General features: G+C 42.4%; 1 protein-coding gene across 1 annotated transcript in view; it reads right to left on the bottom strand.

The window, feature by feature from the left end:
• Positions 1–426: 426 nt before the first annotated feature.
• ALX1 (ALX homeobox 1) overlaps positions 427–15,105 on the bottom strand; it is a 36,509-nt gene continuing 21,830 nt past the window's right edge. Inside the window, exon 4 of the mRNA XM_073556868.1 lies at positions 427–910. Within this exon, the coding sequence (XP_073412969.1) occupies positions 590–910 (321 nt within the window). The 3' untranslated portion in view covers positions 427–589. The remainder of the gene's footprint in view (positions 911–15,105) is intronic.

Here is a 15,105-nt window from a genome sequence, read left to right as displayed (position 1 = left end):
GCCGCGTAAACATGCGTTTTTGCATGCGTTTGTGGATGCAGATGATACGCTGCGGACTCAAACGCTAATGTGAACTAAGAGTAATACAAGGTGGTAATTTCATGCCACTCATCTCAGGATACCATGAGCCAGTAAGAAAGGACACATCTGCAGATAAAATAGATTTTACAAAAACATTCTCACATGATGCAAGAGAGAACCTTATAGCACATCCTTAGCAGCAGTTCTAAGACAGTAGCAGAGATCTGCTTTATTACTTTTAGTAAAAAATATGGGTTAACAAATGAGACCTAACAGTATTTCGAAATGATACCATTTCTTTTTAAAATTTGCAACTGCACATTAAAAATTCAATATATACATGTATATCCTTGTCCTTTTTACACATTCTCTAAAATATGATTGTGACCTCAAATGTTTCAGGAATTTTCTATTTATTCTTACAAATGAAATAGTTTACAAGCTTTACAAAATGCAACAACCATGAGTTGAACATCAACAACATAAACTTCACACTGCCTTTATACATCGTTAAATATTACAAAATAGTGTATTCATTTTAATTATTACAAAGTGAAATAACATTAATTTACATAGCCCAGGAGATATTTGCTGTGTGTTCTTTGGCTTTCATTCGAAGAACTGCAATACTGGATGATCGCCTTTCAAATTCCGGTTTTGTTTCAAAAGAATGTCCATTTGTAGAACCTGATAATAATGATTCAGTGAAGAAGTTGTTGAGTGGCATATGACTAAATTGGTTCTGATGATTTGTAAAGCCAGCATATGAGGAATCGGTGCGGGAAGAATGGGAGTAAGGGGACATGCAAGATGAAGGTTCTCGAGGCAGCATGCAGGAAGTCACCACAGATCCTCCACTTGTGTTACCTGTCCATAGGTTATTCTGTATCTAGAAAAATAAAGGAAGATATTCAGGATTTACAAAAAAAAGCTTGCAATCAAATTATGGAATTAAGAAACTATAGATTTGTTAAGCATTTCCAACAGAAACAACTTTTCTTGTAATGACAACTAAAAGTTGATTTGTATAAATAGGACTATAATGATTTTCTAATAATTATGTACAAACACATTAAAAACCACAAATCAATAGGTAGCAAGGTTTACCTACCACTTCTTTTCCGTAACTTACTAAAAAGTATAATTAAAATTAAGACAAAAAGACAGTACTGTAAATGAACGCTGTATTAAAAAAAGTTATATTTCGTAACAATAACATCAAAGTTTTTTTAAGAAACGGAGACATAGCATTGAAAGTTGCACAGATTTCATAGCTTTTTAGTGTTCCAAAAATATTCATCTAATAACTGAACCCCCTCTGAGTGAGCAAGAATGCTAATTTCATTGCATTGAAACTATGGGATCTGTGTATTTTTTTTTGCCTGTTGAGAGCACTTGATATATATTTTCCCAATATATAGGGCATTCCATAAATGTGTTATTTTTTTCTTGTAAATTAAGCATTGTGTAATAAAAAGTATTTACAATACACTTAATGTACATATAGAGTATGTGTGTATAATGCTTTCAGGATGGTATTCTACTGGGCCACCTTATTTGGAAATATAACTACACGATCGGTAAAACTGCAATCTTTTGAATTTTCTGCCTAGAAAGCATACAAACTAAGTGCTAAGGGTGCTAAAAATCAGACTTTCTCGTGAAGCTATATTAATACAAATATCAATATTAGAACAGTTGTTTCTAGGTGATTTAGGGGTTTTTAACATAGCATAGTGAGATTTCCACACTGACTTTATCTATATCCACATATTATACGAAATATAGATAGTATAATATTAATTCACATTCGTCCATTTCCTAGCAATTTTTTATAGGATTTTGAATGTCACCATTAACAAGTTACAGTATCTGCTAGAGTGATAGACACACTTAAGAATACAGTGTACAATGCAATATATAAACAGCAATATAAAATCAATAACTTTACACTTAACACGTTATTGTATAACAAAGCTACAAACATTTTCAATGGTCTTCAAGGGCAATTTAAAGCACCTCTACAATGGGACTTTTTTTTAGTGCTGAAATGGTGCTTCTAATGTATGGTCTCTGACCAAAATGTTATACTCACCTGCCACTGCCTTTAGCTCTTATCAGTGCCACTCTGATCCTATGGTGCCATCTTGTGACCACAACTTCTGACTGTTCTGAAGTTAAACGTAACGGTCACAAGCTATCAATGTAAGATTATGAAAACCAGGATGGGGTTCTCGTAGGCTTACATTGAAAAGTGCCCTTTAGCTCGTTCCAGCATAGACTGGAGCGATCCGGCAGGTCACAAACTGCTGAAGACCAATGGAAGCGGTGGCGATAGAAGGTGAAGATGGCAGCAGGTACATATAAAACTTCGGTAGGGACATTGAATTTATAATCGCTGCAATAACAAAAACGCTGGAGTGGTGCTTTAGGCTGTGTGCCCTCGTTGCGTTTTTTAAGCGTTTCCGCTGAGCTTTTAGACAAGCGTTTCTGCTGCGGAAATGCTTAAGAAAAGCATCTAATGTAATGGAAGGGAAAACGCACATGTTGTGCTAATGTTTCGTTTTTTCCACTGCAGAAAAAACGCAGCATGTTCATTAATTGTGCGGAATCGCGTGCGATTCCGCATACATACACTGTAATTGCAAAAACGCTTGACAATCACGTCAAAAACGCGTGTCAAAAAGCGCATGCGTTTTCCCTGGCAAGGGCATGCGTTTCTGCTCAGGAAAAAAACACTTGAAAAACGCTACGTGGGCACATAGCCTTAACGTTTGCTGCTCCGTGCATAGCACGTTATTTATCAATTTCAAGTTTGCTACTACGTCTGCTGGTTGGTTGGTCATATGATACGTAAGCATCTAATGTAATGGAAGGGAAAACGCACATGTTGTGCTAATGTTTCATTTTTTCACTGCAGAAAAAAACGCAGCATGTTCATTAATTGTGCGGAATCGCGTGCGATTCCGCATACATACACTGTAATTGCAAAAACGCTTGACAATCACGTCAAAAACGCGTGTCAAAAAGCGCATGCGTTTTCCCTGGCAAGGGCATGCGTTTCTGCTCAGGAAAAAAACACTTGAAAAACGCTACGTGGGCACATAGCCTTAACGTTTGCTGCTCCGTGCATAGCACGTTATTTATCAATTTCAAGTTTGCTACTACGTCTGCTGGTTGGTTGGTCATATGATACGTATAGTAGTTTTCAATACAATGGCAGCAGAGACTGTAGAGCAAGAGCAATAGTCTATAGTGGTAAACGTTAGAAAGAATCAGATTTTTCAGTTGTAAACAACAGTGGAGCTTTTTAGATTTAACTTAAAGCTCCTGGAATTTAAGACAAGATTTTTACATCAGTTTTTTTTCCAATAAGTTTTTTTGTGTGCTATCTCATTTGATCCACTGTTATTTACCGATTCATTACACTTCTATTAATAAAAAAAATTCCTTTCCATTAAAATGTCAACTATAAACAGCACATTGATGACATCTGTGGGTTATCTAGATTTTTTTTATCAGTGCCAGCCATTGAATTGCATTGGTGAATTTGATCTACAAAATGGATCAAACTAGGGAAATTTCTTTTATTATGGGGTACAATCAGTCTGCAAAAGAAAATAGAAATGTCAAAAGGCAAATTCATTGTAATAAGTCCATCGCCTATCACGTAAAAATAACAGCACACAAACTAGAAAATCTAACACTAGCCCTAACACTAGATTTATTTTGACAGAAGGGTCTTTGAGCACTCTTGGTTACCAGGGCACCGGTGGGACTGCTACCTACACACAACCTACAGCTTTATATCTGCTGTGGAATTTTATAGGACCCAATTATTATTTTGAATAATAGTGGGAATTCATTTTTGATTGCACCTTTTCCGATCTGTGTTGTACTTGTGACAATTGAAAGATCATTATAAATTGTCTTATTTTGGATATTTTATTCAACATTATTTTTATTTTTAACTTGACATATAGTAAATGACATGTAAGAAATAGATTAAAAAAAGTTATTAACAATGAAAAATATAAATAATGTGTAGTATACATGGGCACCAATGATTTCAGTTCTGAAAACCAAACATATATCTATTTCAGCAACAACTCTTTGAAGAATAGGAAAAGTTTGTCTTGCGTTTGAAAAAGGAGAAACGCAGAATAGTCATTGAAAAAGAATGAAAACAGATGTATTGGCTGGAAAAGGTTATTTAAAGCAATTCTTTGCCACTGGGGGCCAAGGTTCAGTAAAAAAAAGTCCCCAAAGGTACAATACTATCTTATATCAACTAGTTTATTTATTCAGCAGTCAACAAAGCCAAAGGACCTACAGTTAAAAACTTCAGAGCTTAAAGAATTTCAGTTGCCGTGCCTCCAGATTTGGCAGCTGTCGTCTTGTTTTCCCTCTAATGCTCGTTGTACATTAAGTCGATTTCTCACAGCAGAAAATGGTTAATGAAAATAAAGGGTGGGTAACAGCACTGTTCTGTCCGCTCCATCCCAAAAATGGTTAACAGCATGATGCATGAAGCTAATAAGGGTGTATACTTCACTGACTGCTGTAACATATTCCCAGTGGGAATGGGAACAATGTCAACATTAAATATAACATTAGAAAATAAAAAGTAGCTGATTTAGCCAAATTTGTCAAAATGGCACCCACACTAGCCATATTAAGTACATTTCTGTCACTGCATACCACCTAATAGCTGGCACACATGTGCAGAAATAATTTGTACTCAAATTATGGTACATGTAATACATTTGGAAGATTTTACTTAATTTGCACTGCACTTTTCTAAACTGTTAAGATAGTCATAATTTTGGCTAAAGAATCTAATGAATTTGGCATATGGCATGGTATTTTCCTTTACAAAGTGATGAAATGTGAAATGTAGCAAAGGAAAGGCTTGGATGACAAGTTAGGGGTAAGGTGAGTTGTAACAGCAGTACACGTCTTGTCATGTAACAGTAATGCAGTAGAAAATATGCAGAAAGTTGTTCAACCAAAATTGTTGCACCCCTTATTTATTAGCATATTACAGGAACAAACATTTGTATTCTGCTTTTCTCACAATGGACTCAAATCACATACTCTATTATTAAAGGTGTTGTCCGGTCTAAAATGATAAGTCTATAGTCACCCTGAGTGACTGCAGACTTATGAATCCCCCACACTGTGCGCTGCGAGGATTTGCTGGTTTTTGAGCCGGGAATGGTGGTGATGTATGCGATATGCATAGTCCCAGCCAGAGCCCATCTAGTGGACATGGCCTTGCTCCATACCTGTTAGATAATCTGATTTGTGCCCTGCAGGTTCTGCAGACAGCATTATATTCTTCCTTAGATATGCCTCCCTCTTTCCATTTTATAAACATTTTTTTCTTCCTTTTTAGCATGTGCTTAAGTTCTGTGTTCATCCATCCTGGTTTCCTTAAATGCTTCCTATTCTTCCCTCTTTTCGGAATTGTTAACAACTGTGCTTTGAGAATTTCATTTTTCAAGATTTCCCATCCTTCCTGGACATTTTTGTCTTTAAGGATATCCAGCCATTGGATCCCTCCAATTCTCTTTCTGAATCCCTTAAAATCTGCCTTTCTGAAATCTAACCTTGACATCTGAGTCTTCACAGGTCTTCCACCTCTAGTTATCCAAAATTCTAAAATAGCATGGTCGCTACCTCCTAGGGTCCCAGCCACTTTTACCTCCTCAACCATTTCCTCCCTGTTTATAAGGATTAGATCCAAGGTAGCAGTTCCCCTTGTTTTCTCCCTTACCTTTTGGAAGATAAAGTTGTCAGCAAGAGAGGATAAGAATTTCCTTGACCTGTTAGTTTTGCCTGAGAGAGATTCCCAACAAATGTCTGGATAGTTGAAATCTCCCATGAGAACTATGTCATATTTTTTGGAGAACTTGGCCATCTGATGCATAAAGAGTTCATCTATATCTTCGGCTTGCACAGGCGGCCTGTAGTAAATGCCTACAATGGTGTCCTTTTTATTGTTCTGTCCTTGTATTCTTACCCAAACAGTTTCCACAGAACTCCCAGTCTCTGAAGCTTCAATCTCTGTGCAGATATACGTGTTTCTAACATACAATGCAACACCCCCTCCTCGTTTATCAAGTCTGTTTCTTGCAAATAAGTTGTATCCTTCTAGTCTTGTATTCCAATCATGTGTATTGTCCCACCAAGTTTCAGTGATTCCAATTACATCATATTTCTTTTCCTGTGTTAGTAGTTCCAATTCTCCTTGTTTGTTGCCCATGCTTTGTGCATTAGTATAGAAACATTTTAGTTTGTGATTGGTTTCTCTTTCTCCAATATTTTTATTAATTAGATTCTTTCGTCTTTGTTCTTCCTTTCCACTTCTAATAGCAGAGTTCTCAATAGCATTTGTCAGGTGTATGGCTTTTTCTGGTCTTTTGCTTCCCTTCCCATGTTGTTCTAGTTTAAAGCTCTCCTTACAAGTGTAGCAAGGCGACTTCCAAATACATGCTTTCCAGTCTTCGTAAGGTGCACCCCATCTCTAGCAAGTAGTCCATCGTATAAGTAGTTCACTCCGTGATCCAGAAATCCAAATCGTTGCTGACGGCACCATCGATGTAGCCAGTTGTTCACCTGCAGAATCTTATTCCACCTCCTTGTTCCATGGCCATCCACTGGGAGGATGGAAGAGAAGACCACCTGCGCTCCCAGTTCTTTCACTTTCTTGCCTAAGTCTTCAAAGTCTCTGCAGATGATTTCCAGGTCGTTTCTTGCGGTGTCATTTGTCCCCACATGTAGTAGCAGGAATGGGTAGTCATCTGTAGGTCTGAAGAGTCCTGATATCCTGTCAGACACATCTTTAATTTTTGCACCTGGAAGACAGCACATTTCTCTTGTAGTTATATCCGGTCTGCAGATAGCGGCCTCTGTTCCTCTCAGCAGGGAATCCCCCATGACCACCACTCTCCGTTTCTTCTTCACAACATTTTTCTTTCTCCATCCAGGAGGACTCTGAGGGCGTACAAGGTTGCTGTTTGTTGGCAAAGTCTTATCCTGATGTATTTCTTCATCGTTTTCCTGCGTGAGAGCCTGGTACTGGTTTCTGAGCAGTATGGGTGCTGACTGCCTCCTGATCCTCCTGCTTCTCTGGGTCACATGTCTCCATTCCTCTGTTTCTTCAGGTGCACTTCGAATTTCTTCTCTTTCTGTAACATGAAGAGATAATTCTGCTCTGTCCAAGAACTCTTCACCTTCCTTAATGATCTTCAACGTAGCTAACCTCTCTTCGAGATTTTGCAACTTTTCCTCCAACAGGGACACAAGCTTGCATTTGTGGCATGTGAAGTTTGGCATTTCCACTGGTAAATCTGTGAACATGTAGCAAGAAATGCAGCTCACCAAATGGCTCCTGGCCTCTTCCATCTTGAGATTTCTTAAAAACGATGAAAGATGAGCCAAATTTCGCGCGCCGACAGGCGCGCGGTTTTTCCGATTTCCTCTTTTCAGCTGCAACCACCAAAACCCAGTGATCGTTGAGCTCGCGGAGACTCTTCACTTATCCCAGAAGGCACTGGGAATATGCAAATGATCTCCTCAAGACTCTTCCCCTGGTTTTCCGATTTCCTCTTTTCAGCTGCAACCACCAAAACCCAGTGATCGTTGAGCTCGCGGAGACTCTTCACTTATCCCAGAAGGCACTGGGAATATGCAAATGATCTCCTCAAGACTCTTCCCCTGGTTTTCCGATTTCCTCTTTTCAGCTGCAACCACCAAAACCCAGTGATCGTTGAGCTCGCGGAGACTCTTCACTTATCCCAGAAGGCACTGGGAATATGCAAATGATCTCCTCAAGACTCTTCCCCTGGTTTTTCCGATTTCCTCTTTTCAGCTGCAACCACCAAAACCCAGTGATCGTTGAGCTCGCGGAGACTCTTCACTTATCCCAGAAGGCACTGGGAATATGCAAATGATCTCCTCAAGACTCTTCCCCTGGTTTTCCGATTTCCTCTTTTCAGCTGCAACCACCAAAACCCAGTGATCGTTGAGCTCGCGGAGACTCTTCACTTATCCCAGAAGGCACTGGGAATATGCAAATGATCTCCTCAAGACTCTTCCCCTGGTTTTTCCGATTTCCTCTTTTCAGCTGCAACCACCAAAACCCAGTGATCGTTGAGCTCGCGGAGACTCTTCACTTATCCCAGAAGGCACTGGGAATATGCAAATGATCTCCTCAAGACTCTTCCCCTGGTTTTCCGATTTCCTCTTTTCAGCTGCAACCACCAAAACCCAGTGATCGTTGAGCTCGCGGAGACTCTTCACTTATCCCAGAAGGCACTGGGAATATGCAAATGATCTCCTCAAGACTCTTCCCCTGGTTTTCCGATTTCCTCTTTTCAGCTGCAACCACCAAAACCCAGTGATCGTTGAGCTCGCGGAGACTCTTCACTTATCCCAGAAGGCACTGGGAATATGCAAATGATCTCCTCAAGACTCTTCCCCTGGTTTTTCCGATTTCCTCTTTTCAGCTGCAACCACCAAAACCCAGTGATTGTTGAGCTCGCGGAGACTCTTCACTTATCCCAGAAGGCACTGGGAATATGCAAATGATCTCCTCAAGACTCTTCCCCTGGTTTTCCGATTTCCTCTTTTCAGCTGCAACCACCAAAACCCAGTGATCGTTGAGCTCGCGGAGACTCTTCACTTATCCCAGAAGGCACTGGGAATATGCAAATGATCTCCTCAAGACTCTTCCCCTGGTTTTCCGATTTCCTCTTTTCAGCTGCAACCACCAAAACCCAGTGATCGTTGAGCTCGCGGAGACTCTTCACTTATCCCAGAAGGCACTGGGAATATGCAAATGATCTCCTCAAGACTCTTCCCCTGGTTTTCCGATTTCCTCTTTTCAGCTGCAACCACCAAAACCCAGTGATCGTTGAGCTCGCGGAGACTCTTCACTTATCCCAGAAGGCACTGGGAATATGCAAATGATCTCCTCAAGACTCTTCCCCTGGTTTTTCCGATTTCCTCTTTTCAGCTGCAACCACCAAAACCCAGTGATTGTTGAGCTCGCGGAGACTCTTCACTTATCCCAGAAGGCACTGGGAATATGCAAATGATCTCCTCAAGACTCTTCCCCTGGTTTTCCGATTTCCTCTTTTCAGCTGCAACCACCAAAACCCAGTGATCGTTGAGCTCGCGGAGACTCTTCACTTATCCCAGAAGGCACTGGGAATATGCAAATGATCTCCTCAAGACTCTTCCCCTGGTTTTCCGATTTCCTCTTTTCAGCTGCAACCACCAAAACCCAGTGATCGTTGAGCTCGCGGAGACTCTTCACTTATCCCAGAAGGCACTGGGAATATGCAAATGATCTCCTCAAGACTCTTCCCCTGGTTTTCCGATTTCCTCTTTTCAGCTGCAACCACCAAAACCCAGTGATCGTTGAGCTCGCGGAGACTCTTCACTTATCCCAGAAGGCACTGGGAATATGCAAATGATCTCCTCAAGACTCTTCCCCTGGTTTTCCGATTTCCTCTTTTCAGCTGCAACCACCAAAACCCAGTGATCGTTGAGCTCGCGGAGACTCTTCACTTATCCCAGAAGGCACTGGGAATATGCAAATGATCTCCTCAAGACTCTTCCCCTGGTTTTCCGATTTCCTCTTTTCAGCTGCAACCACCAAAACCCAGTGATCGTTGAGCTCGCGGAGACTCTTCACTTATCCCAGAAGGCACTGGGAATATGCAAATGATCTCCTCAAGACTCTTCCCCTGGTTTTTCCGATTTCCTCTTTTCAGCTGCAACCACCAAAACCCAGTGATTGTTGAGCTCGCGGAGACTCTTCACTTATCCCAGAAGGCACTGGGAATATGCAAATGATCTCCTCAAGACTCTTCCCCTGGTTTTCCGATTTCCTCTTTTCAGCTGCAACCACCAAAACCCAGTGATCGTTGAGCTCGCGGAGACTCTTCACTTATCCCAGAAGGCACTGGGAATATGCAAATGATCTCCTCAAGACTCTTCCCCTGGTTTTTCCGATTTCCTCTTTTCAGCTGCAACCACCAAAACCCAGTGATCGTTGAGCTCGCGGAGACTCTTCACTTATCCCAGAAGGCACTGGGAATATGCAAATGATCTCCTCAAGACTCTTCCCCTGGTTTTCCGATTTCCTCTTTTCAGCTGCAACCACCAAAACCCAGTGATCGTTGAGCTCGCGGAGACTCTTCACTTATCCCAGAAGGCACTGGGAATATGCAAATGATCTCCTCAAGACTCTTCCCCTGGTTTTCCGATTTCCTCTTTTCAGCTGCAACCACCAAAACCCAGTGATCGTTGAGCTCGCGGAGACTCTTCACTTATCCCAGAAGGCACTGGGAATATGCAAATGATCTCCTCAAGACTCTTCCCCTGGTTTTCCGATTTCCTCTTTTCAGCTGCAACCACCAAAACCCAGTGATCGTTGAGCTCGCGGAGACTCTTCACTTATCCCAGAAGGCACTGGGAATATGCAAATGATCTCCTCAAGACTCTTCCCCTGGTTTTCCGATTTCCTCTTTTCAGCTGCAACCACCAAAACCCAGTGATCGTTGAGCTCGCGGAGACTCTTCACTTATCCCAGAAGGCACTGGGAATATGCAAATGATCTCCTCAAGACTCTTCCCCTGGTTTTTCCGATTTCCTCTTTTCAGCTGCAACCACCAAAACCCACTGATCGTTGAGCTCGCGGAGACTCTTCACTTATCCCAGAAGGCACTGGGAATATGCAAATGATCTCCTCAAGACTCTTCCCCTGGTTTTTCCGATTTCCTCTTTTCAGCTGCAACCACCAAAACCCAGTGATCTTTGAGCTCGCGGAGACTCTTCACTTATCCCAGAAGGCACTGGGAATATGCAAATGATCTCCTCAAGACTCTTCCCCTGGTTTTTCCGATTTCCTCTTTTCAGCTGCAACCACCAAAACCCAGTGATCGTTGAGCTCGCGGAGACTCTTCACTTATCCCAGAAGGCACTGGGAATATGCAAATGATCTCCTCAAGACTCTTCCCCTGGTTTTCCGATTTCCTCTTTTCAGCTGCAACCACCAAAACCCAGTGATCGTTGAGCTCGCGGAGACTCTTCACTTATCCCAGAAGGCACTGGGAATATGCAAATGATCTCCTCAAGACTCTTCCCCTGGTTTTCCGATTTCCTCTTTTCAGCTGCAACCACCAAAACCCAGTGATCGTTGAGCTCGCGGAGACTCTTCACTTATCCCAGAAGGCACTGGGAATATGCAAATGATCTCCTCAAGACTCTTCCCCTGGTTTTTCCGATTTCCTCTTTTCAGCTGCAACCACCAAAACCCAGTGATCGTTGAGCTCGCGGAGACTCTTCACTTATCCCAGAAGGCACTGGGAATATGCAAATGATCTCCTCAAGACTCTTCCCCTGGTTTTCCGATTTCCTCTTTTCAGCTGCAACCACCAAAACCCAGTGATCGTTGAGCTCGCGGAGACTCTTCACTTATCCCAGAAGGCACTGGGAATATGCAAATGATCTCCTCAAGACTCTTCCCCTGGTTTTCCGATTTCCTCTTTTCAGCTGCAACCACCAAAACCCAGTGATCGTTGAGCTCGCGGAGACTCTTCACTTATCCCAGAAGGCACTGGGAATATGCAAATGATCTCCTCAAGACTCTTCCCCTGGTTTTCCGATTTCCTCTTTTCAGCTGCAACCACCAAAACCCAGTGATCGTTGAGCTCGCGGAGACTCTTCACTTATCCCAGAAGGCACTGGGAATATGCAAATGATCTCCTCAAGACTCTTCCCCTGGTTTTCCGATTTCCTCTTTTCAGCTGCAACCACCAAAACCCAGTGATCGTTGAGCTCGCGGAGACTCTTCACTTATCCCAGAAGGCACTGGGAATATGCAAATGATCTCCTCAAGACTCTTCCCCTGGTTTTTCCGATTTCCTCTTTTCAGCTGCAACCACCAAAACCCAGTGATCGTTGAGCTCGCGGAGACTCTTCACTTATCCCAGAAGGCACTGGGAATATGCAAATGATCTCCTCAAGACTCTTCCCCTGGTTTTCCGATTTCCTCTTTTCAGCTGCAACCACCAAAACCCAGTGATCGTTGAGCTCGCGGAGACTCTTCACTTATCCCAGAAGGCACTGGGAATATGCAAATGATCTCCTCAAGACTCTTCCCCTGGTTTTCCGATTTCCTCTTTTCAGCTGCAACCACCAAAACCCAGTGATCGTTGAGCTCGCGGAGACTCTTCACTTATCCCAGAAGGCACTGGGAATATGCAAATGATCTCCTCAAGACTCTTCCCCTGGTTTTTCCGATTTCCTCTTTTCAGCTGCAACCACCAAAACCCACTGATCGTTGAGCTCGCGGAGACTCTTCACTTATCCCAGAAGGCACTGGGAATATGCAAATGATCTCCTCAAGACTCTTCCCCTGGTTTTTCCGATTTCCTCTTTTCAGCTGCAACCACCAAAACCCAGTGATCTTTGAGCTCGCGGAGACTCTTCACTTATCCCAGAAGGCACTGGGAATATGCAAATGATCTCCTCAAGACTCTTCCCCTGGTTTTTCCGATTTCCTCTTTTCAGCTGCAACCACCAAAACCCAGTGATCGTTGAGCTCGCGGAGACTCTTCACTTATCCCAGAAGGCACTGGGAATATGCAAATGATCTCCTCAAGACTCTTCCCCTGGTTTTCCGATTTCCTCTTTTCAGCTGCAACCACCAAAACCCAGTGATCGTTGAGCTCGCGGAGACTCTTCACTTATCCCAGAAGGCACTGGGAATATGCAAATGATCTCCTCAAGACTCTTCCCCTGGTTTTCCGATTTCCTCTTTTCAGCTGCAACCACCAAAACCCAGTGATCGTTGAGCTCGCGGAGACTCTTCACTTATCCCAGAAGGCACTGGGAATATGCAAATGATCTCCTCAAGACTCTTCCCCTGGTTTTCCGATTTCCTCTTTTCAGCTGCAACCACCAAAACCCAGTGATCGTTGAGCTCGCGGAGACTCTTCACTTATCCCAGAAGGCACTGGGAATATGCAAATGATCTCCTCAAGACTCTTCCCCTGGTTTTCCGATTTCCTCTTTTCAGCTGCAACCACCAAAACCCAGTGATCGTTGAGCTCGCGGAGACTCTTCACTTATCCCAGAAGGCACTGGGAATATGCAAATGATCTCCTCAAGACTCTTCCCCTGGTTTTCCGATTTCCTCTTTTCAGCTGCAACCACCAAAACCCAGTGATCGTTGAGCTCGCGGAGACTCTTCACTTATCCCAGAAGGCACTGGGAATATGCAAATGATCTCCTCAAGACTCTTCCCCTGGTTTTTCCGATTTCCTCTTTTCAGCTGCAACCACCAAAACCCAGTGATCGTTGAGCTCGCGGAGACTCTTCACTTATCCCAGAAGGCACTGGGAATATGCAAATGATCTCCTCAAGACTCTTCCCCTGGTTTTTCCGATTTCCTCTTTTCAGCTGCAACCACCAAAACCCAGTGATCGTTGAGCTCGCGGAGACTCTTCACTTATCCCAGAAGGCACTGGGAATATGCAAATGATCTCCTCAAGACTCTTCCCCTGGTTTTCCAATTTCCTCTTTTCAGCTGCAACCACCAAAACCCAGTGATCGTTGAGCTCGCGGAGACTCTTCACTTATCCCAGAAGGCACTGGGAATATGCAAATGATCTCCTCAAGACTCTTCCCCTGGTTTTATATAGGCCGGTGAGTCTGACTTCTATACCAGGAAAGATCTTTGAACAAATTATTAAACAACATGTATGTCAATACCTGGATAAGAATGAAGTGATTAAACAGAGTCAGCATGGGTTTCTAACTAATAAGTCATGTCAGACTAACTTAATTTCCTTCTATGACGGTATCACTGATTGGGTGGATCAAGGAAATGCTGTAGATATAGTATATCTTGACTTCAGCAAAGCATTTGACAAAGTCTCTCATACAATCCTTATTGAAAAAATGACTAAGTATGGAATGGACAAGGCAACTGTTAGGTGGATTCATAACTGGCTTAGTGATCGGACCCAAAGAGTGGTCGTAAATGGCTGCACATCCAGTTGGAAGAATGTCTCAAGTGGGGTACCACAGGGCTCTGTCCTGGGCCCTGTATTGTTCAACATCTTTATCAACGATTTAGATGAAGGAATTGAGGGTAAACTGATTAAATTTGCTGATGACACAAAGCTAGGAGGGATAGCTAATACTAGAGAAGAGAGAGAGAGGATTCAAAAAGATTTAAATAAACTGGAGAAGTGGGCAGCAACTAACAGAATGGTTTTTAACAGGGAGAAATGCAAAGTACTACATCTGGGCAATAAAAATGAAAAAAGCATATATAGAATGGGAGGAATAGGGCTAAGTGACAGCACATGTGAAAAAGACTTGGGTATACTAATAGATCACAGACTGAATATGAGTCAACAGTGTGATGCAGCAGCAAAAAAGGCAAATGCAATTCTAGGATGTATTAACAGAAGCATACAGTCTAGATCACGTGAAGTCATTATTTCCCTCTACTCCTCTTTGGTCAGACCTCATCTGGAATATTGTGTCCAGTTTTGGGCACCACATTTTAAAAAAGACATCAACAAACTGGAGCAAGTTCAGAAAAGAGCGACCAGAATGGTGACCGGTCTGCAAACCCTGTCTTATGAGGAAAGGTTGCAGGATTTGGGAATGTTTAGTTTGCAAAAGAGAAGACTGAGAGGAGACTTAATAGCTGTCTACAAATATCTAAAGGGCTGTCACTTTGTAGAAGGATCAACTTTATTCTCATTTGCACAAGGAAAGACTAGAAGCAATGGGATGAAACTGAATGGGAAGAGACACAGATTAGATATTAGAAAAAACTTTTTGACAGTTAGAGTGATCAATGAGTGGAACAGGCTGCCACGAGAAGTGGTGAGTTCTCCTTCAATGGAAGTCTTCAAACAGAGGCTGGACAGACATCTGACTGGGATGATTTAGCGAATCCTGCTTTGAGCAGGGGGTTGGACCAGATGGCCCAGGAGGTCCCTTCCAACTCTACGATTCTATGATTCTATGATTCTATGTTAGGTGTCG

This window comes from Dendrobates tinctorius, unplaced genomic scaffold, assembly GCF_039654945.1.
Source record: "Dendrobates tinctorius isolate UK_male_01 unplaced genomic scaffold, ASM3965494v1 ptg000241l, whole genome shotgun sequence".
NCBI classification, from domain to species: Eukaryota; Metazoa; Chordata; class Amphibia; order Anura; family Dendrobatidae; genus Dendrobates; species Dendrobates tinctorius.
The sequence above is the reverse complement of the archived record's forward strand: the minus strand, read 5'-3'. Positions and strand labels throughout refer to the sequence as shown.